This window comes from Gossypium raimondii, chromosome 8 (assembly GCF_025698545.1).
Source record: "Gossypium raimondii isolate GPD5lz chromosome 8, ASM2569854v1, whole genome shotgun sequence".
Taxonomy (NCBI): domain Eukaryota; kingdom Viridiplantae; phylum Streptophyta; class Magnoliopsida; order Malvales; family Malvaceae; genus Gossypium; species Gossypium raimondii.
This window is the reverse complement of record NC_068572.1, coordinates 4,550,426-4,577,994: the sequence shown is the minus strand read 5'-3', so window position 1 is coordinate 4,577,994 and position 27,569 is coordinate 4,550,426. Positions and strand designations below refer to the sequence as shown.

The 27,569-nt window shown below is 32.8% G+C and overlaps 3 protein-coding genes and 1 pseudogene across 5 annotated transcripts; 3 read left to right on the top strand and 1 right to left on the bottom strand.

Moving 5' to 3' along the window:
• Nucleotides 1–81: 81 nt before the first annotated feature.
• LOC105793079 (uncharacterized) lies at nt 82–765 on the top strand. Its single transcript, XM_012622015.1, has one exon. The coding sequence runs from the start codon at nt 82–84 to the stop codon at nt 763–765; it is 684 nt and encodes a 227-aa protein (XP_012477469.1).
• A 5,563-nt stretch (nt 766–6,328) lies between these two features.
• LOC105790419 (DEAD-box ATP-dependent RNA helicase 24) lies at nt 6,329–10,137 on the top strand. Its single transcript, XM_012618000.2, has 5 exons — nt 6,329–7,097; nt 7,592–8,820; nt 9,088–9,127; nt 9,244–9,637; nt 9,763–10,137. Exons 1-5 carry the CDS (start codon nt 6,482–6,484, stop codon nt 9,812–9,814), a joined length of 2,331 nt encoding a protein of 776 aa, XP_012473454.1. The 5' UTR covers nt 6,329–6,481; the 3' UTR covers nt 9,815–10,137.
• Nucleotides 10,138–11,151: 1,014 nt separating this feature from the next.
• On the bottom strand, nt 11,152–14,563 carry LOC105790420 (peptidyl-prolyl cis-trans isomerase CYP21-3, mitochondrial). 3 transcript variants are annotated; one of them, XM_052634283.1, is made up of 9 exons: nt 14,428–14,521; nt 14,249–14,313; nt 13,866–14,028; nt 13,595–13,634; nt 13,310–13,366; nt 12,735–12,820; nt 11,958–12,095; nt 11,705–11,855; nt 11,152–11,558 (listed from the first exon to the last, which is right to left on the bottom strand). In XM_052634283.1, the coding sequence occupies exons 3-9, from the start codon at nt 14,015–14,017 to the stop codon at nt 11,472–11,474; spliced, it is 711 nt and encodes a 236-aa protein (XP_052490243.1). In that variant the 5' UTR covers nt 14,018–14,028; nt 14,249–14,313; nt 14,428–14,521; the 3' UTR covers nt 11,152–11,471. The 3 variants fall into 3 exon arrangements, with proteins under 3 accessions (XP_052490243.1, XP_012473455.1, XP_052490242.1); XM_012618001.2 differs by lacking the exon at nt 14,249–14,313 and having other exon boundaries at nt 14,428–14,563; XM_052634282.1 differs by having other exon boundaries at nt 14,249–14,467.
• Nucleotides 14,564–21,366: 6,803 nt separating this feature from the next.
• On the top strand, nt 21,367–21,953 carry LOC128042960 (putative ripening-related protein 1; annotated as a pseudogene).
• The last annotated feature ends 5,616 nt before the right edge of the window (nt 21,954–27,569 follow it).

Sequence of the window (27,569 nt, the reverse complement as noted above, 5' to 3'; positions counted from 1 at the left end):
CTTTAAATTTGTGGCTATTTGCCATTCCCCAACACAATCAAGCTTTTCCTCTTATTCTTCTATTATCCAACTGAAGAGACCATGGGGATGAACCATTTAATCTTGGCCCTCGTCTCCCTTTCCTGTCTCTTCTCCTTCTCTACTTCTGCCTCTACCCCTCCATCTTATTCCTATCATTACTCTTTTTCTCACTCATCATCTTCAGCTCCATCTGCAGCATTTAATGTTCATTTTTCCAAATCTTCAGGAACTCGAATGGACCAAACATTTAATAAATTACCTACATTACCTACCAATAATGTTGACCCTGGGCTTCAGCAAATCTGTAAAGACACTGACCATCCTGAAGAGTGTATATCAAATATTGTTCCATTCCTAGGTCATAGTAAATTTGTTGCAGAACCCGTATCTGTCCTCAAACTTGAGATTCAAGCAATGGATAACAAGGTTAAGGAAGCCATAGACAAGGCTATGAAACTTATGCAAGATCACTCGACCCAAAAAATGACTGCTTCTTGCCTTGAAACATGCTTGGATAACTACAAATCCATCCTCGATAGCGATAAGAGAGTCCTTGATGCTCTCTCTTTGCATGACGTTTACCAAGTAAGCATGGAATTAAGCTCCAATATCGAGAATTTACAAACTTGTGAGGATGCATTTCTAGAAGCCAACATCAAATCGCCGAATATACAAATGGATTCAGCGATACGAAAGATGATTAGCAATACTTTAGCTATTGGTGTCGATAAGGTCCACTTTTAGAGTAAAGAAAGGAGATTAGGCCTTGAAGTTATAAGTTTGATTTGTAGCCCTTAGTAGAGGATATTATGTATTTATATCCTCTCATTTTAAAAGCCTCTAATGGTTCCTTCATTATTAGTGATTGCTAACCCTTCATCTTATTTACAATTTCTTTGAAGGGTTGTTTTTCATTTTTCATTTTTCATTTTAATGTTAATTTTCCAATGGGCCATTGTGTTTTTTTCTTTGCAATAAGGAATATTGAGATTTTTTAAAACCATTTTCTATTAAATACTAACATTTAAATTTTTATAGATTATGTTGGCATGAGCATTGTTACCAATGTAGGAGAACGTGGGTTTGAGTGCATTGAAGTGCATTATATTCTTTTATTTACGGATTGGAGAGGGGTTATGCGTTCAATAGTATGGATTTAATTCATGTACTCTAATTTGGTTAATTTTAGTATTTATATTTTTTGAATTTTGAAATTAGAGTCAAACCCAAACAATAGAAGTTAAAGCCATTTGGTCAAATTTTGCTATTAGTCTTGTACTATGTGTAAGTTGTGGATTTGTTCCTTATTTTCCAATTTGATCATTTTTAATCTTATACTTTTTCAAAATTTGAAATTTCAATCCAGTTGTCGTTAAATCCATAAACTAAAATGGAGTGATTTTTTTCTGAGTATTATGTAGAAATAGTGAACTAACATGGCATTACACATGTGATAATATGTTTGCTACATAAGATTGGCTACGTTTGGATCAAGACTAGAATTTTAAATTTTGAAAAGTACATGGACTAAAATGATCGATTAGAGTACAAAACTAAATATGCAATATATACATAATACAAGGGCTGATATTATTAAAAGTAGTAAAGGGAAGAATAAAGGAAAAGAAAGTAAAATAAAGGAAAGTTAAGGAAAATAAATCATTATACATTACTTTGTTTGGATAGTTAAAATTAATGGTAAACTACACTTGTAGTCACCTGAGTATTGGTAAGTTTCTTTTGGATCACCTAATTATTTAATTTTTTTTTCTTTTTGGTCAATGGCTGATAGGAAGATGATGCGACAACTTCTAAAATTGACATAATAGTAACTTTAACCCTCAACATTTATGCACGATGTCAATTTAGTACCGATTCTAAAAAAATTAACCTCAATGTTTATACATTTTTAGTACCGATTCTAAAAAAATTAACCTCAATGTTTATACATTGTATAATTTGGTCCTTTTTTTTTAAAATTTTGTCTTTCTTTGTAACCCTTTCACCTAAAATGCTAAAAATATCCTATCATCTAAATTTGATTAGAAATATATCAAAGTAGAAACACGAAAAAATCCAAGATAACAATTGTAACACTCTATACCCGACCTGATTGACAGGTCTAGATACAAAGTGTCACATCAACACTGAAATAAACTATGAACAAATTTTAACAAACTTTTAAAAACTAACACAACTAAATCAACCAAATATGCTTCCTTAATCATACATGACTTAGTTCACCTATCATCAGTAAAAACTTAACATGTTTAATTTGGTTGGTCTGCCAAATTAAAATGCTACCGTTACAAATTCTTAGCTTAAGCTACTAACATGAACTTATGAAAATATTAACAATAATGGTTTTGCTGCATTTAAATAATTACTCGCCAAGGAATATATAATATATCAAGTTCAAACATTGTTACAAAGATTCAGACCTTGAGGTTCAACCTCTAGGTCGCCTCACTATATGCATGTTACACATTAAGAACATAGGTTCGTTTGAGCTTGAACGAATTTTGGCTTGATCCCTCTTCAGCTCCTTATATAAAACATCATAACTGGAAAACATAACAAAACTAAGTAAGTTCAAATGGACCCAATGAGTTTCCAATATAATATACCATTTATGAATTATAAGTAAGAACGTCAGGGGTTTGGTCTCCTATTTGACAATGCTTGCACAAGTAAGGTTCACACAATCTTCCTGACGTACTCTTGTCCTTCATTGTGCTAACTCATCATGAGAATTTATACACCTTCTGCATCGACACAATTCACCATTTCTATCGGTCGTGCTATAGGCTACAATACGGATTGATTTTTATTTACCCATTTGTACTGATTTCCTGCAAGATGGAATGTTACCTTTTTTGCCAATAGAACATACGCAAATTACCTTAGCGTTCGTTGTCATTGCAGATTCACTTACGGCGAATTAATTTGAGAAAGCTCATGCATAGAGATTCACACTTGGAGAATTTCTCTTACATGCAGATTTACACTTAAAGTTTTATATATGTGGACTTGAGCTTAGCGAACATATACCTGCAAACCTTACTTACTCACCTTTATAAACTAAATCATAATCGTAGGTTCATACAGATGGTTTCTTACTTGTGAACTTCATTTTAAATAATAGTTGTTGCCAGACACTTGTTGGCGGATAGTCACTACAGACTCTCGATAGTCCTTGAAGGACTCCAAAGTGAAGAAGATCCTGCGATTTTGACTTAATATAACTAGTTCATACAAACTTTCGTAGCTTGAACATAATATTAAGCCCATGCGGTTTCTTGCTTGGATAATAGTCTATACTGACTCTTATAAATGATAGTCTATTTGATATCTTAAACTTGAAACATGAGAATGAGATCAGCAGACTATCATAGCTTGAACCATAAAGATAAATCCAGCGGACTGTCATACATATAAATTCATATAAAAGATTAATGAATGCAAACTCACATATGGCGAACTCATGCATGTGGATCTATAAGTGAATACTTACATACATACAGATTCATAGAAAAAACTTCATAAATGTGGAGGATTCATGCTTACGGGTTCACAGAAGAAACTTTATGAACAAAGCGGATTCATACATGTAGGCTTTGTCCCAAACTTCGTATGGAGAAATCTCATGTATAACTTTGATGTAAAGCTTAAAGATCAAGTTCGTTGGACTTTCATAACTTACATATGCCATGGCCTTTGACTTGCTTATACATATGAGGCTTAAAGCCTTAGGCTTCGCAGAGTCTCTTACTTACATAGAACCTTTGTAGGGTTTTCATATGCTTGTGCACATATATCTCCATACAGTCCAATTGAACCTTCGTAAAGTTGAAAACCATGCATATACATTCTTTGTACAATTTGCCTAAACCTCTGCAAAGTCAAATAACACGTGGCACAAAGTGCATAATGTGACATTTCATCTTTTATCTGCCAAAACATCCCTCCATACTTCGCATATCATTCATATTTATGACAAACATATAACAAGCATTCAACTGATCATTCTATTAATAACACAAATATCATACCAAACATATTATTTAGCGAATCATTTCAATGATAACTACTTCAGTAATTATTAACTAGTGAAAGCCTAACAAAATAACGAACTGATACGTACAATCAAACATGCATCTGATAATCATCATTTTGCTTACTTCAATTGTACAACAAACAATCTCACCATAATTCAACTAATCATTAGCAGAACATGAAGCCAAACACAATATAACAACACAATGCTGATATATATATATATATATATATATAACAACCACAAAGAGTTTGAGTTTAGAAACTCACTAGCAAAATACTTGAAAGCTGATACTAGTTACACCTGCTTAGTTTTTCCTTATCACCTGAGTCTACTCCTTCTTGGATAACAATTTACTAAACTCTCAATCACTTAAGTTGATACTTTATTTTCGCCCTCCATGCAGATTACTTCTTAACTTTTCTCTCTTACAGAACAATCTAAAGAAGAAGATGAAAGAAAGAAAGAAAAAAAAAGAAAAATGAATATTGGAATGAGATAATCCTCCTATATATAATTTTTCCACTACTGTTTCACTTAATCCAAAGTCGACTAGTATTATTAATACCCTTAATCATAATGTTTCCCACTAAAAGAAAACTCGGTTCAAATGTAACAAAACAAGCAATTGAAATCTAACTATTTGCCAAGCAGTCTATCAGATTTATTAATTTACACTAGAACCCACTTAAACAGATGGTTTTCTAATTTAATACCCACAATTGTGGAGGCACCTCAACCTTTAACATTTTCCGGTGGGACAATAATCTTTATCTTTTCCCATTCTTTTTGTACAAATAAAACTAACTCTCAATGTTACAAATAAAAGTAAAACTATATAAAAAGAAAGAGATCAAATAATACAATGTGTAAATGTTTGAAGGTTAATTTTTAGAATAAAGACTAAATTGACACAATGTACAAATATTGGGGTTTAAGTTTCTATTATGCCAATTTTAAAAGTTGCCAAGTTATAGTTATATTTTGTTAAGAATTTAACCACTAGTGACTAAAAGAGAAAAAAGTCTAATAATTAAGTGATTGTTTTGTAAATTTTCATAGTTGGATGACCAAAAACAATTTACCAATAATTAGATGACTACCTATACAGTTTGCCCTAAAATTAATAAAGAAAAGAAAATGGAATAACTTTAATCATTTTGTTTGAATAACTCAAAAAGAAAAGAAAGGAAAGCATTAATTATAATGAAAATTTACAATTACAACTATTTATAATTGAAAGAAAAGACAAAAAGAAAAAGAAAAACCTTTATATCCTAAAGTTTTGTTTTTTTTCTTGGCTTTTCGCCCAAATTGAAGTAATGTAAATAGAAAAAAAGTTTTCAAGTAGGAGATAGTAATTTCATACAATTTTCCTTACCTGGACTAAAAGTTTATCCAAATAAAAAAGGATAATTTACACCAACAACCCTTAAAATTTATTTAAAACCATGTTTCAAACACTCAATTTTCAATAATTACGTAATTTTGAACAAATTTTAGAAATGATAAATTTTGTTGCTTTACTATATTCAATTTTAAACAAAGTGTTATGATATTGTTGAAAGAGGAAGACAACGATCCTCAAAAGATTAATATTCATATACCATAAAATGGACATGGAGGATATTTTGAGATATATATTATAAAACCCAATTTCCCTTGTTTACCTTAGATAAGAGAAATATATCTAAATAAATAAAAGGTCACTAAACTATTAATAAATTTACATTTAGGTCACTCAACTTTTAAAAGTTATAAAATGGTCATTAAACTATTTGAAAGATTTTATTTAAGTCATTAGGCTATTGAGTTATTATTATTATTTAAGTTTGGCTAGTGAGTTTCAATCGACGATTTAATGATCAGTACAGTGGATTAGTATCCATCAACGAGTAGAAGAACATATCTTAGATCCAATTCGATTTGATGGTCAGTGTTAGAGATCAAGGATGAAAGTTGTTTGGATTTTGGTACATAAATCTATGATATTCAAAGTAGTTTCATGAAAAAAATTGAACAATAGAAGAGAATGAGAATGAGAGCTTTCGATTGTTACAGAAAGTGTAAACAGAAAAGACCATAAAACAACGAGTTTAACAGCTCAACGACTTAAATGAAGTATTTTGAATAATTTAGTAACCATTTTGTAACCTTTTGAAGTTGAGTGACTAAAATGTAAATTTACTAATAATTTAAGTGACCTTGAGTGAAATTTACTGTAAAATAAAAAGCTTTCCTTGCTTTGCTTTCCCTTCCCCTTTCCTACTCCAATCCAAACATAAGCTTGATATTACAAATTTAAAGTAGCAGTGTTTATTGTTTTGATTTCTAAATTAGGAAAAGAAAATTCGCAAAACCCCTATGAAATTTGGGTTTTGGTAAGAGAAAGAAGGATCAGACATGTCGAAACGCAAATTCGGATTCGAAGGGTTTGGGATAAACCGTCAATCAACCTACAACTTCGAGCGATCCCAAGCTCCTCAACGCCTTTATGTCCCTCCATCCTCTCGTCATTCCCACGACAACTACGAAGATAACGACCTTGACGACATCGATTATGCCGATAACAACGATACCTCCAACGACGCCGACACCAATGACCCCACCACCAGCAATGGCAACGGAGGGGAAGATGACGAAATCGACCCTCTCGACGCCTTCATGCAAGGTATTGAGGAGGATTTGAAAGCGAAGCCGACTCCGAAGCCCAAGGAGAAGGCTGAGAGGTATAGAGACGATGAAGATGAGGATGATCCAGTGGAGAGTTTTTTGAGGTCGAAGAAGGATGTTGGGCTGACATTAGCGGCGGATGCTTTGCGTGCTGGGTATGATTCGGACGAGGAGGTTTATGCCGCTGCCAAGGCTGTAGATGCGGGTTTGTTGGAGTATGATTCTGATGATAATCCCGTGGTTGTCGACAAGAAGAAGATCGAGCCGATTCCAGCCCTTGATCACAGTTCCATTGAGTATGAACCGTTTAATAAAGATTTTTATGAGGAGAAGGCCTCAATTTCAGGTAACTGATATCGCAAATTATCTGATAATTATGAGTTTAAGATCTTCAGAACTAGAAGAAAAAACAAACCATATATATTGGATGGTATTATTCGGTTATGAATGATATTAGTTGGATAATTACAATTACTTGCAGTTTGACTATGGCTTGGTTAATTGCGATGTATGCAACCTTTTATACTTATCTGAATGCAGCTTAATTACATGATTATCTTCTAAAGGATACTAGCAAGTTTATAAAGTTAGAATAGAGTGTGAAATCTAAATATGATTTAGAACTTAGAGGCATAAGTGATTTATGGTATTTATTTTAGGTTAGCCACGGATCCTAGGAGATTATTGGCATTTTATTGAAAATCATATACTTCATGACTCTGTTAGTCATTATTGCTTATAAATTTATAATGTGGCACTTTTTTCATGATATAAGGATATTCTTCATTGAGCTTGCTCTGAGTCTAAACTCTTCTTTCTTCAAAAAAATCCCTTTTCTAGGAATGAGTGAGCAGGAAGTTGCTGAATACAGAAAGAGTTTGGCTATTCGTGTTTCTGGTTTTGATGTCCCAAGACCTGTTAAGAGATTTGAAGACTGTGGTTTTGCACCAGAGTTAATGCGTGCTATTGCAAAACAAGGGTATGAAAAGCCAACAACTATTCAGTGCCAAGCCTTACCTATTGTCCTTTCTGGGAGGGATGTTATTGGTATAGCAAAAACTGGTTCCGGTAAAACTGCTTCTTTTGTGCTTCCTATGATTGTCCACATTATGGATCAGCCTGAACTTCAGAAGGAGGAAGGTCCAATTGGAGTGATATGTGCACCTACCCGAGAACTAGCACACCAAATCTTCTTGGAAGCAAAGAAATTTGCAAAAGCCTATGGGATACGTGCCTCTGCTGTGTATGGTGGAATGTCCAAACTTGATCAATTCAAGGAACTTAAGGCAGGATGTGAGATAGTCGTTGCTACACCTGGTCGATTGATAGACATGCTAAAAATGAAGGCACTGACAATGATGAGAGCGACTTATTTGGTACTTGATGAGGCTGATCGAATGTTTGACCTTGGGTTTGAGCCTCAGATAAGGTCCATTGTTGGCCAAATAAGACCTGACCGTCAGACATTACTATTTTCAGCAACAATGCCCCGCAAAGTTGAAAAGTTAGCAAGGGAAGTTCTCAGTGACCCAATCAGAGTCACAGTTGGAGAGGTGGGAACAGCTAATGAGGATATTACTCAGCATGTTCATGTAATTCCTTCTGACTCTGAGAAGTTTCCCTGGCTTCTCGAGAAGCTACCTGGAATGATTGATGAGGGTGATGTTTTGGTGTTTGCCTCCAAGAAAGCTACTGTTGATGAGATTGAATCTCAGCTCTCTGGTAAGGGTTTTAAGGTTGCTGCCCTTCATGGTGACAAAGATCAGGCTTCTCGAATGGAAATTCTACAAATGTTTAAATCTGGCATCTACCATGTTCTCATCGCAACTGATGTTGCTGCTCGTGGTCTTGACATCAAGTCAATTAAGTCAGTTGTGAACTATGATATTGCAAAGGACATGGACATGCATGTGCACCGTATTGGTAGAACAGGTCGTGCTGGTGACAAAGATGGCATTGCGTATACTCTGATAACTCAAAAGGAGGCTCGGTTTGCTGGTGAATTGGTAAATAGTTTAATTGCTGCTGGGCAGAATGTTTCCATGGAACTGATGGATCTTGCTATGAAGGTAACTCAGTTGCTTGTTGCTTCAACTAATATTTATTTTGTAGTCAATGGCATTCACTGAAGTTCTTAGAAAGTGATGGATACCATCCTTTTCTCGCTTCGACTTTGGTGGTCTTCTGTATTTCTTTCCAGTTTCCTGAAACAATGCTATGACTGGTGGCACTATCCTTTAAAGTTACCTAGTTCTTCATTCTTGATATCTGTAGATTTCGGATTTGATGTATGTGTATGATAATTTTGTCCCGATACTTGCCTTGTCTATTAACAGGATGGGAGATTTAGGTCCAAGCGTAATGCAAGAAAAGGAGGTATGGTTCTCTTTGACATACCATTGTAGTTATTATGCATGCAATTGTTTATCTTTTGTGAAGAACAAAAATGCAAGTGCATTGAACTCTGAAGTGATGTGTGCTATAACATGCAGGTGGGAAGAAAGGCAGAGGAAGGGGCGGCGGTGGGAGTGGTCGAGGTGTGCGTGGAGTTGATTTTGGTATGGGTATTGGATATAATCCAGAATCCAGTAATGCTTCATCTCAGGCTGTTCAAAGTCGAAATGCTGCCGTAAATTCTCTCAAAACTGGCATGATGGCACAAATGAAGAGTAACTTTGTTGCTGCTTCAACAAACCCTCCAAGTCAAGGCTTCAATAACAGTTCAAGTATCAGGAGACCAACTTTATCTGGATTTGTATCTGGCGGTACCATCGGTGGAGATATAAATAGGTCTCAAATGGCCACTTCATTCAGCACTGCTCCTACATCAGGATTGAACACTTCACAAAATACTGGAGAAAACACTACCCAGAGGAGCTCCGAGAGGTTTCTTTTAACCTCTCTTTCTTCAACTGAAATTTCACGACGCCATTCTGCAATGCTTTTCTTGTTTTTTTTAGAAAACTTCTATGCTGATTACACTCATACTTTTAACCTCTCTTTTTTGACAGTTCTAGAGATAGACCAAGAGAAAGGCGAAGGCCCTCTGGGTGGGACCGTTAGTTTCCACACATTGACTGATGATGCTGTTTACATAAACGGGAAATTTGTCTGTTGAAATATTGAATTAACCTTATCTGTATCATTATCATGCTTAGTAAGTCCTCTTTCTGCTTTTTATTCAGTTATAGGTCCTGTCTGTATTTCTTATTTTGGTTCTAGAATTTGATTTTCTGCATATTTATATTTCTCCAACTTTCCTTCTCCATCTGTTCTTGTTTGAGGAGTATCTTTAGTTAGTTGATAGAGTTGATAACAATTTCAAGTAATTGCAGTGTAATCTTTCGGAAGAATAGGTCTTTCAATGACACTAAATTGCATAGCCATTCCTTGACTATTATGAATAAAGCAAATAGCAATGTTATCATCATAAGAGGAAAAGGTAGAAGAAGAAAGAATTGTGATTGATGGATCTCACATATGCTTGATCAATTGAAATCTATGCTACCGTGACTCTTCATTTTTCTTGAAGTATCTGTGTCGGACATTCATGTTTACTGCATATTCATAAAGTCTTAAAATTTTGAGCATACTTGTGTCTAACTTGGAAAGTTTCATTCATCTTCAATCATAAACATGGTAGAACTGATATCGGTACAGATATTATCCCATAAGCAATTATGGGAAAGATATTGTAGACAGTTTTAAGGTTTTCTTTACTAAGAAATGTCACAATCTATAAGTTAAAAGGATTTGTAGTTATTGAGATTTGAACTTTAAATTTAGGTTTAGATGCTATTTCTTTAAGGATGACTACAAATTAATTAGTTTGTAATAAATTGTTTGGTCATAAATACCAGTTAGGATTGTATTCTATTTTCTTTCTTTCTTTCTTTACCTGTGCTTCTGGTGCATACAGTGCGTTGCCTAGTGCACAGTGTCTGTATGGCGTTTGATTGTTGGAAAGCAGAATGATATTGAAGTAGGGAAATCTGAATCAAGGCGTTGTACATGGTTTATGCCTTTGGACATTTCATCATTCTTATTCCTTTGAATTTCCCCAATTTTATAATCCAACCTTCAGGGAACACACGATTGAGGTACCTGAACTTGTTTTCATTACTAAGGGTTCGGGCGAGTTTCATGGTTGCCTTAGTAAAGAAACGTCGTATTGACTTGCTATGGAAGCGGAGATCAATCCTGAAACTATGGCTGGGCATTGGTACTTGCCGAGTATTGCAAGATTCTGTAGAACAACCATTGTGTTGATTCTGACGCCTATCATTGGCTGCTAATTTGGGATAATTATAAGATCAGACCAAAAAATTGATCTACCAAAATGAGCATCATGACACAGGGTCCTAAACACGAGGCAAGAAAAAGGGATGGCGACCAGAAACTGGACTTGTAAGTTGCCTCTTATCCACCTGATTATACTAGAGTACAAATACAATGTCCATTAGCATATTAAAACAGACAAACAAATTCCAAGAGAAGAAATGAAAACAATATAGTATGATAGCTGAAAAAGGAAAACCAAAAGTGTAACCACACTAATTTCGAAGAAGCCTGGCCAATGGACCTTGAGTAATGCCAGCCACAATAAGATATAAAGTACAAGAAGGAATGCACTATATTTCTTCTGACCCATTTTTACTGATGGCGCTGAAACTATGTTTGGAATGACAGTGGTGAAAAACTTCTTTGCTTGTGTTTGATTTTAGACGCTTTGTTTCAGAGTCACACTGCGGATCGCTATTGAAGATTTAGGCCTATAATGCTCATCTGTATCCACTTCTTCGATTTCCTGAGCAAAAAAAATTGCAAAACACAAAAGATATAATCTAAGTGCAACTTCTTAGGTACATGACACACATGAAAGAGAGATCGTATGAAATATGTAATTAGTAACCAAAGAAGAAGAAAGGAAAGGAATTGAAGTTTGTTTGCTACCTGAACAATATCCTCTCCCTTAACGACCTTCCCAAACACAATAAGCTTCTCATTTAGATCTGGAATTGGTGCAGTTGTGATGAAAAGCTCAAATGCTCCATTATCACGCTTCTTCTTAGAAGTTCCAAGCATGAATGCTTCATGCTTCAAACTGGAAGAACATCACAACATTACTAAAAAGCATGCATTGCCTACCCTTTGACAGGATTGTAAAGTAATGGGGCAAAATTAGTTTAATCACCAATGTACTAACCTGGTATCAAGTTGGCTGTAATGCTTTCCTTTCAAAGTCCAGTCCTCGGCTGCTTCCAGCTTGTCACTATCCCCAGCTTGAATAACATAGTGCTTTATCACATGGCGAAAAAGCATTCCATTGAAGTGCCCTCTGTGACTGCAGATAAATCGATTCATGATAGTGAGGATGACTTTTGAATGCACATTTTGTTCCTTTACACAGGTTAACAACATTCAGATGCACACCATGTTCAGCTAGAGGAAGGGAAGGTGTATATTTAAAAATAAAAAGAAAAGAACGAAAATCGAGCACTTCCTAGAGTTAGATGCTTGATTATACAATTATTCAACAAACCATGCATTTTGCACATCTATCACCCACACCAACTTGAAAGTACAAACAAATGGTCAAACCGTTCTATGCCCAAAGATGCCAGATAAAACAATAAATGAAAGGCTAAACTTGAGTTAGAACAGAACATGAACTAGATGGAGACTCCTACATTAAATCCTTAAAATGGATTTGCAGCTTAAACCAAACGTTCAGCATGATGGCTACTAATTAACATGATATTGATAAATTTTTCATGCTTTCTCGATATGTATGGCAGAAAGCTGAAGGTAATTCTGAATAAAGGGGAATGTGATATATAGAAAATGAGTCAAGGTATTCTTGACTCTTCCACAAGCAGGATCTAATCAGCTCTATCTATATCCTTATTTCCAACAAAATATTCACCTTGTTGAATTTTATGATAGTTCTACATAAAGAAAATCCATCATTACACTTACTTACCATAAATCAAGGAATTGATCAACAACCTCAGGAGAACTGTCCTTGAAGAGCTCCACAGTTATAGAGCCTTTTGCAGTATCTAAAATCTAGTCATAGAAGGGGGGAAAAAGAGTCAAGTCAGTGGATAAAACTCAAATAGGATTTAAAAGTACAAGCCTAAAAGCCAAGATCAATTAATCAGTGAACATCCCAGCCAACCTGTTAAGATTGTAAGATAAAATTGATACTCTAAGGAAGGTCTAAACAAGAAAGGCTTCTTTTTCTCCTAAGAGACATGTTACAGATTTATGTTTTCTTAATAGATGCTGCAATTACAACTAATAGCATAAAAAAAGAAATTGTTTCTTAATGTCTTTTTAATAAATTCATGTACTCAGAGAAGCAAGTATCTGCAAGTTATTTGCACAGTAAAAGAAAATCAAACTATAAGTCAATCATTCATGTTCCATTTTACAACATCGTTTCCAGGAAAACTAAGCACAGCACATTCCAGGCAAAGTACAACAAAGAGTAGGCATTATTCACTTGGGCATAAAGTACTAATCAAAGAGAGCTTGGCAAGTAAGGAAACCTACAGCATATCCAGGGAGATCAGATTTCTTCGAATCCATGAAAGAGCTGTCAGTGTCACCCTACCAGGCACAGGCAGCCACAGTCAATATAGAAGATCCGAAGAAACAATAAAAACAAAAGGAGAACTTCCTCGTAATGTAAAGCATGTAAACTATGGATACATTTGCAAACAATAACAGCAAAAAGTAGCCTTGAAATGTCCTAAAAGGATGATATATAGATATTGGGCAAAGACTATCAAGAAACCCATTATAGAATAAATAAACAAATTTCTATGAAGAGTGTACCTTAAAAACTGATTGCCTGTTCTCAACTTGAGTTCTTGACCTAAAGACAAGAAAACTGGGTCAAATTCCATCAAATAAGAAACATTAACCCTAATTTATTCTCCACAAGTAGTTCCATTCCTAGATTTCCTTCTCTGGAATTAGCAGTTCATGCAGTACAACAAATAAATCAACATTATTTTCAAGAAAATAATATAATTTACAAACATTGCAGCACCAAATCTCATTCTTGTTATTTCCAATTATAGCCAATACACAAATTGCAACTCACCTTTGAGACCAATGTCTGTACGTAGCATAGAGAAAAAACACAGTCACAACTACAATCAAACTATAGAGTATAATTGTTGTAACACTGATTCGAGCTGGCCCTTTCTTCTTTTTGCTTTGTTGTAGCAGAGCTTGTGGTTTGATCCTCGCCATCAACTCAAATCCTAAGTCAGTATCAAATCCTAAGTCAATAAAGTCATTACCAGCTATGGAACAGTACATATATGATGAAATTTCAAAGTTCAAAAAGTGTATGAAAATAATTCATAACTAAATTTATTGCTTTATTCGGAAGATTTGGAACAACATAAATAAAGTTCATAGCATTTAGAAACAAAGCTAAAGTTGAAACATCCTAAGATCTGAGAATATATGAAAGCTTACGAAAAGCAACAAAACAGAAAAGATGATTTCTGACTTCAACTCTTCACCCCTGCTGAAAGAATAAACTAAAAAAAAAAATAGAGAAAGAGAATTTTCTCGAGAAAACAGCAGATTAAACCTCAAATTTTCAAATCGGTTAATATAAAATCAATCGAGAGAGAGAGAGAGAGAGAGAATACATGTATATTCCTTTTTTGGCGTGAATTTTCTGGAAAGAGAAAACGTTTTGAAGAAATTCTTTTGTTTCGCCCTGTTATTCTAATTTCTTCAAAGTTGTAATTTGAATTCTACTTTCATTCGTTTAACGACAAAAAGAAATGGAAAAAGTAAGGAAGAAATTAATTAAGAGTTGTTGGGCCTATAACTACTACTTATGGGCCTTTATTGGGCCTGATAAAATTGTTACTTGGATTTCAGTTTTGGGTCTAATATGAAATGTGTATGATATAGAATACTTCATATATTATAGAAAATTAAGTAAACTAACATAGATGTCATTTTTTCCTTTTTTGTAATCAAATTATAAAAATTCACAAATTAATCGTTTAATTATTAGTAAATTTTTTTTTAGTTTCCCAACTATGGAAAGTTATAAAAATGTTATACAAATATTCATTTTTTGTCTTTTTGGTCACCAATGAGCTAACATAAAAAATGAAAACACCCAAAAAACCAAGATAGCTGGGTGACCACAAAAGAAATTTATTAATAGTTGGGTGACCAAAAAAAAAAAACATAATTGGATGACTACTAATATAGTTTGAAGAGAATCAAGGTAGGCCCAGATGGCCAAAGCTGTATAGCCTAAAAAGAGGTGGACTCGCAAAACAAAAAAAGAATATTACTGTAGCACTAGACTTAAGCCCAAATGCCCCGAAAATGAAATGAAATAAATAGTTATTATTATAATTATCCCAAAAATTTTAAAAAAACATATTGCAGCAATTGACCAAGCCCAAGTGCCTCGCAAATGAAACGAAATAAATTATTATTATAATTATACCCGAAAACATAAAAAAAAAATTGTTACACCATAATACTCAAGTCCAAGTGCCTTGAACATGAAGAGAAATAAATAGTGATTTTTATAGTTTTCCCGGAAAATTAAAAAAAAAAAAGCAAAACCAAACTCAAACCCAAATACATCGAAAGTAAAATTAAAAAAAAGTTATTATAATTATATCGGAAAATTAAAAAAATTATTGCAGTCACAGACTCAGGCCTAAGTTCCCAAAATAAAATGAAATAAATAGTGATTATTATATTTATCCCCCCAAAAAAATACAACACCATACTCCAACCCAAATGCCTATCTAGAAAATTTTAAAATTTCATTGCAGCACCATGTTGAAGCCCAAATTCATTAAAAATGAAATGAAATAAAATAAATAGTTATTATTATAATTATCCCGAACAAATAAACTTTTTCACAGTACCATACTCAAACCCAAGCCCTAAAAATGAAATGAACTAAATAGTTATTATTATGATTTTCGTGAAAATTAAAAATAAATTATTGTAGTATCAAACTTAAGCTCAAGTGCCCGAAAATGAAATGAAATAAATAGTGATTATTATAATTTTCTTAATTTTTTTGTAGCACAGACTCAAACACCAAAATGAAACTAAAAAATAGTGATTATTATAATTATCCCAAAAAATTAAAAATATTCATTGCAGCCCCAAACTCAAGCCCAAGTTTCCCAGAAATGAAATGAAATAAATAATGTATTATAATTGTCTCAAAAAAATAAAAAAATTTACAGCATCATACTCAAGTCCAAGTGCCCAGAAAATGAAATGAAATAAATAGTTATTATTATAACCATCTCAAAAAAATTAAAAAAATATTGCAGTACCATACTCAAGCCCAAGTCCCTCGAAAATGAAATGAAATAAACAGTGATTATTATAATTATCTCGTAAAACTAAAAAAATTGCAACACCAAACTCAAGTCCAAGTACCTCAAAAAATAAAATAAAATAAAATAAAATAAATAGTGATTATTATATTTATATTGGAAAATTAAAAGAATTATTGTAGCAGCCAGACTCAAACCGAAGTCCTCCGAAAATGAAAATAAATAAATATTGGTTATTATAATTATCCCGAAAAATTTTAAAAAAAAGTTGCAGTACAAGATTCAAGCCCTGGTACCCCAAAAATGAAATGAAATAAATTGTGATTATTATATATATCCTGAAAAATTAAAAAAAAAATCAGCACCAGACACAAGCCCAAGTGCCTTGAAAATGAAATAAAATAAATAGTGATTATTATATTTATCCTAGAAAATTAAAAATAAAAATTATTGTTGCACTAGACTCAAGTCCAAGTACCTAAGAAAATGAAATGAAACAAATAATGATTATTATAATTATCCCGAAAAATAAAAAAATTTATTGCAACAACAGACTCAAGCCTAAGTACCCTGGAAATGAAATGAATAGTAATTATTATAATTATCTCATAAAATTTTAAAAAATTGTAGCACCATACTCAAGCCCAAGTGCCTCGAAAATGAAATAAAATAAATATTATTATATTTATATTGAAAAATTAAAAAAGTTTTTATTGCAACGCCAGACTCAAACCTTGGTAAAACAATGACACGGGGGGTGTTTGTGACACTATTGACGAATAAGTGTAAAGTGTCGCATAAACTGATTGCGAATAATATCCCGAAATCGTTGTTGTTGGCGGGTATGTCGGCATCAATGTCGTCATCGGGGCATAATATGTTGGGGACGAACGTGCCACGAAAAACACACCTGGAGGAGGTATAGATGCAGGGTTCTATGATGGTGCATAGTATGGTGCTTGTGTAAAATACATGAGGTTAGTGAAAGGAAGAAGAAAATATGAAGGGAACTGACCGGGATGTGATGCAGACATCGGATCCCCTTGTTGGGTTGGAGTCGATAACAAACCCGTCATGCCACGTGGTTCAGACCTAGGATTCCAGGGAGATCGTCATAGCCTTTTCAAACGAACTTGCCTACTCCTTGCCTCTATCGATAGTAGATATGACTTCTTGTGGTGTCTAAACCATGGGATGTACTTAGCAGACGTCGTTATTTTCTGTGCGGAAAAAGGTTCACGCATGGGTATAAAATCGTTCCTATGATCCCAAATGTCGATATATTCATTTTGGAATTCTTGTCAATTTTCGTCGATTTCCCTTCGCAAATCAAACTTGTGCAGTGCTTCAATGTCTTGCAGTGGCGGCAGAATATTTTGCCTCCACCCGAACTGTCGCATCACTTGATCGGATTTGTGGATCTCCATCGTTGCGTAAACTACTAATGACACCTTCACATCCTACATACTTTGATTGGCTAAATTTTCAGGCGAAATGCATTCTACGATTGCCGGATCGACATATGACATCTATTTAAACTGTAGTGCACAATTATAAATTTTGTTATGTAAAAATATTAAATTTCAAATCATTACTTAATTATTATATGTTTGAAAAATTCAATAACTAACTTCGGTTTTCGAGCATTTATATAACAACAACCAGACATCTTCAAGCTGCTTCAGTAGTCCCACATAACTCGGCCCAAAGTTCCATCTACTCAAACAATATGTTAATTCAAACATATAAAAAATAAACAACATTTATTATGATAATTATATTATTAAATGAATTTTATCTTATCACCAATGGGAATGTATAAGAAGTTTCGACTTGGGGACATAAAAATGGCAGTCACCACTATACCCATGACTGCAGTAAAAGCATACGACCATTGGTTGACATCTTATCTAGTTCTGTCGTCCAACACAACTCCTGGTACAATGTGGCCAACATGGCTGATCCCTAACTGAGTTGATTGCATTCTTTGAAGTTAACCAGATGTAGTAGCCACCTCAAGTGTACCAAATTTCGAGATTTATTGGGCATTAGAAGGCCTCCAATTAACCTCAGGATGAATGCTTAGGCATATTGTTCTTTTTCAAGGGCAATTGCCTGCTCATCAAGTTCATCGAAATTATTTTCCAACCATTTGATATCAATCCAATCACCTTGAAACTTATTCGACACCTTCCCTAATAGTGCGACGCAAAAGTCCTCCCTATCGGGAATGATCATTGGCCCTATAACGACTCGCCCATCCATTGGTAACCCCAGTTGTAAAGCCACGTCCTCTAGTGTGATTGTACACTCACTGTATGGAAAATGAAATGTGTGTGTCTCAGGTCTCCATCTTTTCACTAATGCGCTGATAAGTGTGGGATCCAATTTACAGCCCTTGAGCATATGAGACACATGTAAGAATCCAACATCTTGCAAATGAAAACAAATTACATTAGGTGCGCTCTTTGATAGATTGTGTATGAAACCCTCCAAAACCTAATCATTCACCTATTTATATCCAAAAAAAAATTAAATTTTAAAAATTTTAAAACTTTAAAATTAGCTTTATTAAAATTAATAAAAAATTTCCTTACCATTTTCAATTGTGAGGCGAAAATGTGCTTGTCGTCGAAACAAATAATAGAACTTATCATTCGTGAAAATTTAATTAAAATGAATAATTTACGAAATAATAAAGTAAAACTAGAATATTTTTATAGAAATTTATTAGAAAATTTGGAACTAATCTTGAGAGAATTGAGAGAAATGAGAGAATAAAGAGAATGGAGAGAATAAAGAGAATTGGACTTGAGTGAAAAGAGTGGAAAATGGTCTGGGTTTATATAGGAAAAAAAGTTACTGTTGAGCCATTTATAATTTGAATGTTGGGAATTTACTGTTGGAGGAATGCGTGCCCAAGTGAACACACTTTAAGGGAAAGCATGTTCAGCTGGATGCACTTTCACACACTCTTTCCAAAAACAACATATTTCCTAATTTTCCCAAAAAAATGACCTATTTTAAAAAGTAATCTTTTTCAACATATTTGGCTAATTTAGCCCCAAAATCAAGCCTAAGTGGCCCAAAAATGACATGAAATAAATCATGATTATTATAATTATCCCAAAAAATTTTAAAAAATATTGCAGTAATAAACTGAAGCCCAAGTGCCCCGAAAATGAAATAAAATGAATAGTGATTATTATATTTATCCCAAAAAATTAAAAAAAATTATTGCAATACGATACTAAAGCCCAAGTGCCCCAACAATGAAATGGATTAAGTAGTGATTATTATAATTTTCCCTGAAAAAAACCTTTCCTCGTTTTTGGGTGCCTAGTATCCACCGTAAATTTTTCCTCGTTTGAACATTGCTCTTAACTTTACTTTGCTTTACGGCTATGCCTTCCTAAGGTACTACTAAATGAAATGGAAAGGTCTTATCAACGTCCATGAATGATAAATCATAGATTGAACTGTTGAATTGAAAAAATTGGGTACTATCATATAGCTTTGTTTCAACTAAGTTCACGAATTAGAGATAAGCGGACTTGAACTGCTAACATCCGCTATAGGGTAAGCCACCACTGTCAAAGAGTTGAACAATAGAATTTTCGTGTTGTCAAAAAGTTGAACAATGAAAATAGATGGCGCTTGCTGTTCTTCAATAGCTCAATGGTAGAGCAATCGACTATTAACTGATTGATCATAGGTTCGAATCCTACTCGAGGAGATTTGATTCATTTCGAATAAAAACATCGAATCAAATCAATATCATGAATAACAATATCTAAGCTACCAAGATGATTCATCACCGAGAAATGAATAGTAAAACATAAGAAGATCTTTTATCCACACTGAATACAAAAAGTGATGCCTAGCCTAATCAAAAGAATTCTTTTCCACCCTTTCTTTTCGATAATCTACCAACTTCCATGTGCAATCATTTGATGATATATCAATTGATTGCTTTTCCACTCTCACCGTTTACAAATAATTTACATATAAAAAAGGAAAAAGGAAAAATAAATAAATAAAATGCATCGTTGGGGATAAAATTTTGTCATTTGTATCCCCTTTGATAGGAAACAAAGGGATCGATTGATGTATTTTTTTATTGTATCCATTGGAACTGACGAGACTTAAACCTGCAACCTCCTGTAATAATTCTAAATTAAATGATATAATTATTTAAATATGGATGTAGTAATACGATGGAAAATAAAGCGTATTATCGTTAGTTTAAAAGTTTTCTCAAACGGGTGCTTTTATATATATTATAGATAATTAGATTTATGGGTGGAAGGAAAATATAAAAGAAATATATTTATTAAAAGTAATTTATATAAAAATTAAATGAAATTTTAATTGAAATGATAAAGATAAAAGAGTTAAAATATATAATGTTGTAGGTTCAATACTCACTTATGTATGGATTTTATTTATTTTATATAAAATATAAAAATAAAAATATTTTCATAATAATATAATTAATCTGTAAAATGATGATTTTTATTTATTTCTCAAGTAAATTAGTATTTTATTATAGATAATTAATTACCACTCATAACTTTTTAATTAAAATTAAAAAATAAAATAGATTAAATTAAAAATTAACCATATATTTTAAATTAAATTAAATTAAATGTGAAAATTTTATTTTCTTTTATTTTCTTCATTCCTTTCTTTCTTCATCTTCATCTACTTCTACAACTAAATCCACAAATTTTTGTTCTAAATTTCCTTCCATTCCTTCCAAAAATTCATGAAATCTCAAATACTCATTTCTAATGATCATAATTTTTGAATCTCCAGTGACCCACACTATCAAATTTCAAATATTCATTTCTTCAAAATTTAACAAAAACCCACTTATTTCAAGTTAGAATCCTTAATATATAGTATATATTTGCATTTCATGGCATCCAAATCACCATGAATATTGGCTATCTTGTCTTGTCCCTTAGTTGTTAGTTTACAATGTTCTAAACCCTGGTATTAAAACGGCAAAATCGTCTGATACAAATACCAACAGATGCCTCCATAGATGAATAAGCAAACCTGATCCAAGCTTTGCTCTTACGATATTTCTAATGTAAATACTGGAATTAACCCTCGGAAAACCGATTGTAAACTTGTCATAATCTTAAAAATAATTACATGGTAGCTGTCTTGAGAAGCATGCGTTGCACATTTGTATATAAACCCCAAGCATATAACATTTAACAACGACTCAAAGAAAGCTTACACAAAATGAACAACAGGGCTTGTTCTTCTGCTCTCTTTCTTCTCATTTGCTTCCTTTTGATTGTTTCAGAATGTTTCACTGTTGAATCTGATCCAATGACTTGCAAACCAAGTGGCAAGGTAAGAGGGAAAACCCCCCCAAGCCCCAAGGGATGTAACAAAGACCATGACTCCAATTGTTGCAAAGAAGGCGAGCTTTACAACATTTACAAGTGTTCCCCATGAGTTTCGAACTATACCAAGGTGATCTTGACTCTCAACGGCTTCGATAGCAACGAAGATGACGGTGGACCGTCTGAATAAGATAACAAGTATCACTCCAATAAAGAATTTGTGGTGGTGGCACTTTAGATCGGATGGTTCAACAAGACGAAAAGGTGTCGCAAGTTTGTTAAGACTTACGGTAATGGAAGAAGTGTTAAGGCTCGGATAGTCGACGAATATGATTCCATGATGGGATATGATGCCGAACACATGGTTACCAACCACCATGAGATAACAACATCGTGAATGCCTTGGATGCAGTCTGAGAGGCCTTGGGGGTGACTAAAGATCAACAGGGTTGGATGGACATTCACTGGTCAGGTACATGATTTGATTTTCATCATACACACAAGCAATCTATACTTGTTGTCTAAAGTTAAAAGAACAAGGATATATTCAATAGTCCCAAGATTACCAGAAATCAAATCCCACTTTTCACAAAAGTATAGCTATATATTACTAGGCATCTGACTATAAATAAATATATTTCATGCTTACTGGGTTATTTTATTTGTATTGTGAAAACTTATTTCTAAGTTCTATTGATTATTTTATATGACAGATGTGTTTTTTATATAAAAATAAAGAAAAATCAATTTAAATTATTAAGATCACATAATCCACTAATTCTATCATATTGTAAAACTATTATAAGTTTCGTAGGAGCTTCAACAAACACTCGCACATCAACCTATCTGTCAGACATCATTTTAGCTAAACGATCTGTAGCTAAGTTTCTCTCTCTCGGAATATGTATTATATGCCATTATCTTATATGCTGTAAGGCCTGAATGATCCTCCTATACTCAAAGCAGAATTTGAAACAACTGAAACCCCTTCTTGAATTGCTTTAACCACCTCTAGACTATTAGATTGGATCGGCACATTATCATACCCTCGTCCTTATAAAAGAATTACCCCATCCAAAGTCCCCTAAAATCTGGCATCAAATATTGAATAGGCTCCAACATAACAATTATAACCGAGGATCCAAACCCATCTCTGATTTTCAATCAAACCTACATGGAAATTAGACTTCCAACCTAAGAAAAAGGAAAATGATTATTGCTGGGATTTAAACCCTTAAATATGTTAAAAATGATAACATTAATTAAGCTGATGATTTTGTATTTTTTTTTTTGCATGATTTGTATTTGTTTAATCTCATTATTATATTTTATGTTATATTTTATATAAACTAAGTTAAACAACATCATAATTGATATGATAAAATACTAAATTAATTTGAAAGTTGATGCCTACAATAAATCATATGTATGTACAGTATATAGCAAAGTTTTCATTAAGAAACAAATTTAAGTTGCATATTTATTAGGTTGACATAACTCAACAAATTTTGTGGGTCCATTATTTTAATTAAAATTTGTTGCTAAATTTTATGTACTCAGAGATCAATTTTAACATTTTATTAAATTAATAATTTATTAATGGTATTGTAAAATAATAATTCATGCCACAAATTTTAGTGTAATAGTATTCGAACTCAAATTCTTTGTTATTTTAATAATTGTGGAAATCACACGTTAATATCGTTTTTAAAGTAGGATACATTTCTCATTTTGGTCCTTAATATTGGGGATATTTACATGTTAAGGTCTAATTAATTTTTGACTTTGAAGTATGATATATTTCTCATTTAAGTCCTTACTATTTAATTTACATTTCACCAACATGTTACATAATACAATATTTTTTTTTTAAAAGTAAAATTATTTGTAGTTTTTTTTCATAATTTGTTTTACACGTTAAAGTCTTTTACATTTGGAAAAACAATAAATTTAGCCCTTAACATTTATATCTTTTGTCAATTAGGCCATTATTATTATTTAGCTAAATTTGGCCATCAACCAATTAATAAGAGTTAGATTTGACAATCAACCTTTCAAAAAGTGACAAAACGTTATTTCTTAATTGAAAATACTAACAAAAACATTAAGTTTTCGAACATGGCAGCTCGCATGACAATCCACATATATCTCATGCTTTTTTTTAAAAATAATGATTTTTTTTTATTTTTGTATATTTTTATAATTTTTAAATTATTCATGGCTTAATTGAACAAGAGGCCCTAAAACTATGCCCTTTGATTAAGTTAGGTACGTAAACTTTTTTTTTGGTTGAACAGGTACCTAAACTTTATTTTCGTAACCAATGTTGGCCCCTACTGTTACATCCATTAAAAAAAAGTGTCATTTACCTTAATTCAACTAGAAAATTGAAAAAAATAAAAAGAATTATATTAATATTAAATAAATAAAAATATCCCCTCCCTCTCCATCTTCTCTCTCCCTTCCCTTTCCCCTTCCCCTACTCACTCTCCGTTTTTAAATTTGATTTTATGTAAAGAGAGATTAAGCTTAAAATGAAATAACCTTGATAATATATCAAGATAAGATCATATAATGATGAAAGTATGATCGAAAGTGAATAAAAATCCCATAATTCACTTTACCAATCATTTGTGCCAAGTAGAAGTCCTGTTATTGAATCTATTAAGAAAGTAAGGTTGTTGACCAAAGTTAGATACTGAGTATTTGTAACAATCCGAAAGTCAATGAAGTCGAAAACGATGGTTTCAAAATATTGTTTCCTATGATAGGATCAGTGAATCTTATTTATTAATATTTGCGAGGATATTACAGTATTATATTGAAGTTTGGTCTAATAATTTTAATTATTGGAAAGTTAGACAAGACACAAGTGTATCAGTTCTAAAGTCGATGATTTTGGAAATTGAGGTATCGGGACCTCGTTTCCCTAAACCGGACTCGTAAGTATTTAATAAAAATATTTGCAGAGTTATATTAGAAGTGAATTAAATTTTTTGGTTATGTAATTTTGAAGAAAGAGTGTTTAATTAAAATAAAGGGACTAAATCAAATAAGTGATAAAAGTAAGAATTAATACTGAATTATAAGGTGAATCTATATTGAAGGACTTATTAAATAAATAGACCATTGTTTTTATAGATATTGATAGTGGAAAAGTATGAGTATCATCATGTATAAGATGATAGTTATATTATATTTATTATTTTATTAATAAAACAAAGGAAAATGTTAATAAAAGGATATTAAATAAAATAAAGAAAAGAAGTGGGGGAGAGGGGTGTTTTTCTTTCTTCTTGTTGCTACCGAAAACCATGGAAAGCTTTGGAGAAAGCTTTGCTATTGTGTTACTAACTTTGAATGCATGTAAGTGTACTTTTTAGTCTTCATGTTTTGTAAATTTTGTATTTTTGGAACCATTGACGTTAGGCCCAACTAATAAAGGGCTTATACTGCTAAATTATAATAAATTTAGGGACTGGTTTTTGATGTATTTCGTTGTGTTGGAAAAATGTAGATGAATGACTATTTTTTTTTGAGTAATTTAGCTATTTTATGTAGTAATTGTTGTTTGTATTAATCCCTAGTGACTTAGATATTTTAAATCTAAAATAACATGGTGTTAATCAATAAATTGCCAAGGTTTGGGGGGACTATTTGAGAGTTGTATATGTACGATTAGCTGGGAATTTGGTTAAGGAGGTGGATAAAAATAGTTTTTGTGTAATGATTTTGCTAGCATTTATCTTTAAGGAGTTGGGTGTTACAAAATTAAAATAGCATGGTTAAAACTATAAATTTTGGTGATTAAGGGACTGCCTGGGTGATGTATAGATTCGGTTAGCTGGTATTTAATTCAAGAAAAAAAATTACTAAGAAGGGTTAATTGTTGGTGTTTAAATATTCTCAGTGGTTAGATTAATTAATTAAACTAAATTATTATTTTAGATCAAGAAAATAGTAGATTGAGTATCAACCGTGAAAAAGAAAAGATCGCCGAGTAGTCATCTCCGAATCTTAGCTCTGTCGTATTTTGGTAAGTTCTTAGTCTTTGAACTCGAACTCTATTTATTTAATTTAAATATTTAATTATTACTTTGATATTTTAATTATATTTACATATATGCAGATGAATAAATTATGAGATGAGAAATTGTGTATTATATATATATGAAATGTGACATTATGAAATGAATCAATAAGTAATTAGATTTAAATCGATAGTATGGCAATGTTATATATGGAGACGTAATGTCGAATGATGAGATTGAAGTTGAATAATGTTGGTTAATGTTTGGAGTTAAATAAAATCTCGTGTTTACATGTTAGGTAAGTTTGTGGTCTTGAAACTCAAACGTCATTTACTTAATTTAATTAGTTAATTGTTAATTATTATTTAAGCATGTTTTTATTTGTGTTTGGTTAAGCTCTATTGAATGGATATTGACATAATCATAAATAGTTAGAATGTGACATTATGGAATAAATTAATGAATGATTAATAGATAATTGAAGTGAATATGATATTGAGTTGATTAATAGATAATTGAAGTGAATGTGATATTGAGATTATGAAATGTGATTTTATGGACTTGCGAATGAGTAATTGATATTGTCAGTTCATCCGACTAGCGCTAGGTGCAATCATCGTTGGTTCATCCAACTAGAGTTGGGCTCACTATTTATATCGTTGGTTTATCCGACTAGCGCTGGGCGCAAATATTGTTGGTTTATCCAACTAGAGCTAGGCTCACTATTTATATCGTCGGAGCGCTGGGCACAAATATCGTTGGTTTATCCAACTAGAGCTAGACTCACTGATTATTCGTCAGTATATTCGATTAGCGCTGGGCGCAACTTCTGTCAGTTTATCTGACTAGTGCTGGGCACACATTTGTCGGTTTATCCAACTAGCGCTGGGCGCAAACTCTTTTGCAGATTATCCGCTAGGCACCGGGTGTCATGTACCAAATGGACTATACAGCAAGGTGTTATGAATCATCTAAGATGGATGGTAATAGGTATTACTAAATATGATTATATTTACTTATGTATATACATTTATTCATTTAAAGATATGATATATTCTTGAGTTAGATATACTTGTGTTTATTCAAATAAGTGAAGTTGCTTAATGTGGATTGGTTTGTGCCATAATATAAGTAAACTATTGATTGATCTATGCAAAGCTATTCATATAACAAGTGATGTGAATTGAGATATATGTTCAAACCAACTAAAGGTGAATACTTGTGAAAATTGAGTATAGTATGAAATAAAGTGATGAAAGGCATGAAATTGAAATTGTGATATCTTGTAATTGTATGTTTAGATAGTAGTATGATGATATAATTCAATTTGAGCATTCATGTATCATATCATGTCTTAAAATGTTTGGACTATAGAAATATCACTGAGTTTTACTTAGCGTTTGATTTTGTTTTCCGTGCGCAGGTTAGGTACTCTCTTTTGATTGTCGACTCAGAATCCAACAACAACAATCCCGATCTCAAGTGTGGTGATGTTTAATTTTGTAATGGCATGTACCTAGGAATGTCTTTGGTTGTTAGTTGTTTTGTGAATGTGAAGTAAATTGAGTTATACGTATATGTTTATGTTTCAAGCTAAATGTTAGTATGTGTTTTGACCAAAGGCTTGATATGTGTATGAAACTTAAAGCTTGGTGTCTTAAATAGCTTTATGTTAGGCTAAATTGAGTGATTTTGGCACATTTTAGATCCACACAGCCAAACACACAGGCGTGCGACTAGGCTGTGTGAGACACACGGCTAGCACACGGGCGTGCGAGGCCATTTCGAAGGGTACACGGCCTGGCACACGGGCTTATGGCATGGCCGTGTGACCCAAGTTAGTGAGTTACACAAGCAAGAGCACGGGCACGGGATGGGACACAGCCGTGTGTCCTACTTCGAATGCCAAACGGCCGTGTGAACCCCGTAGTAAAAAAAAAATTGCAAATTCTTCTTTAACTTTTCAAATGATTTCTATTAGTCCCAAAGTGTTTTTAAGGGAACTTTAAAGCTCGATTTAAGGACAATTCGCATAATTATGATTGAATTAGAATATGCTTATGAT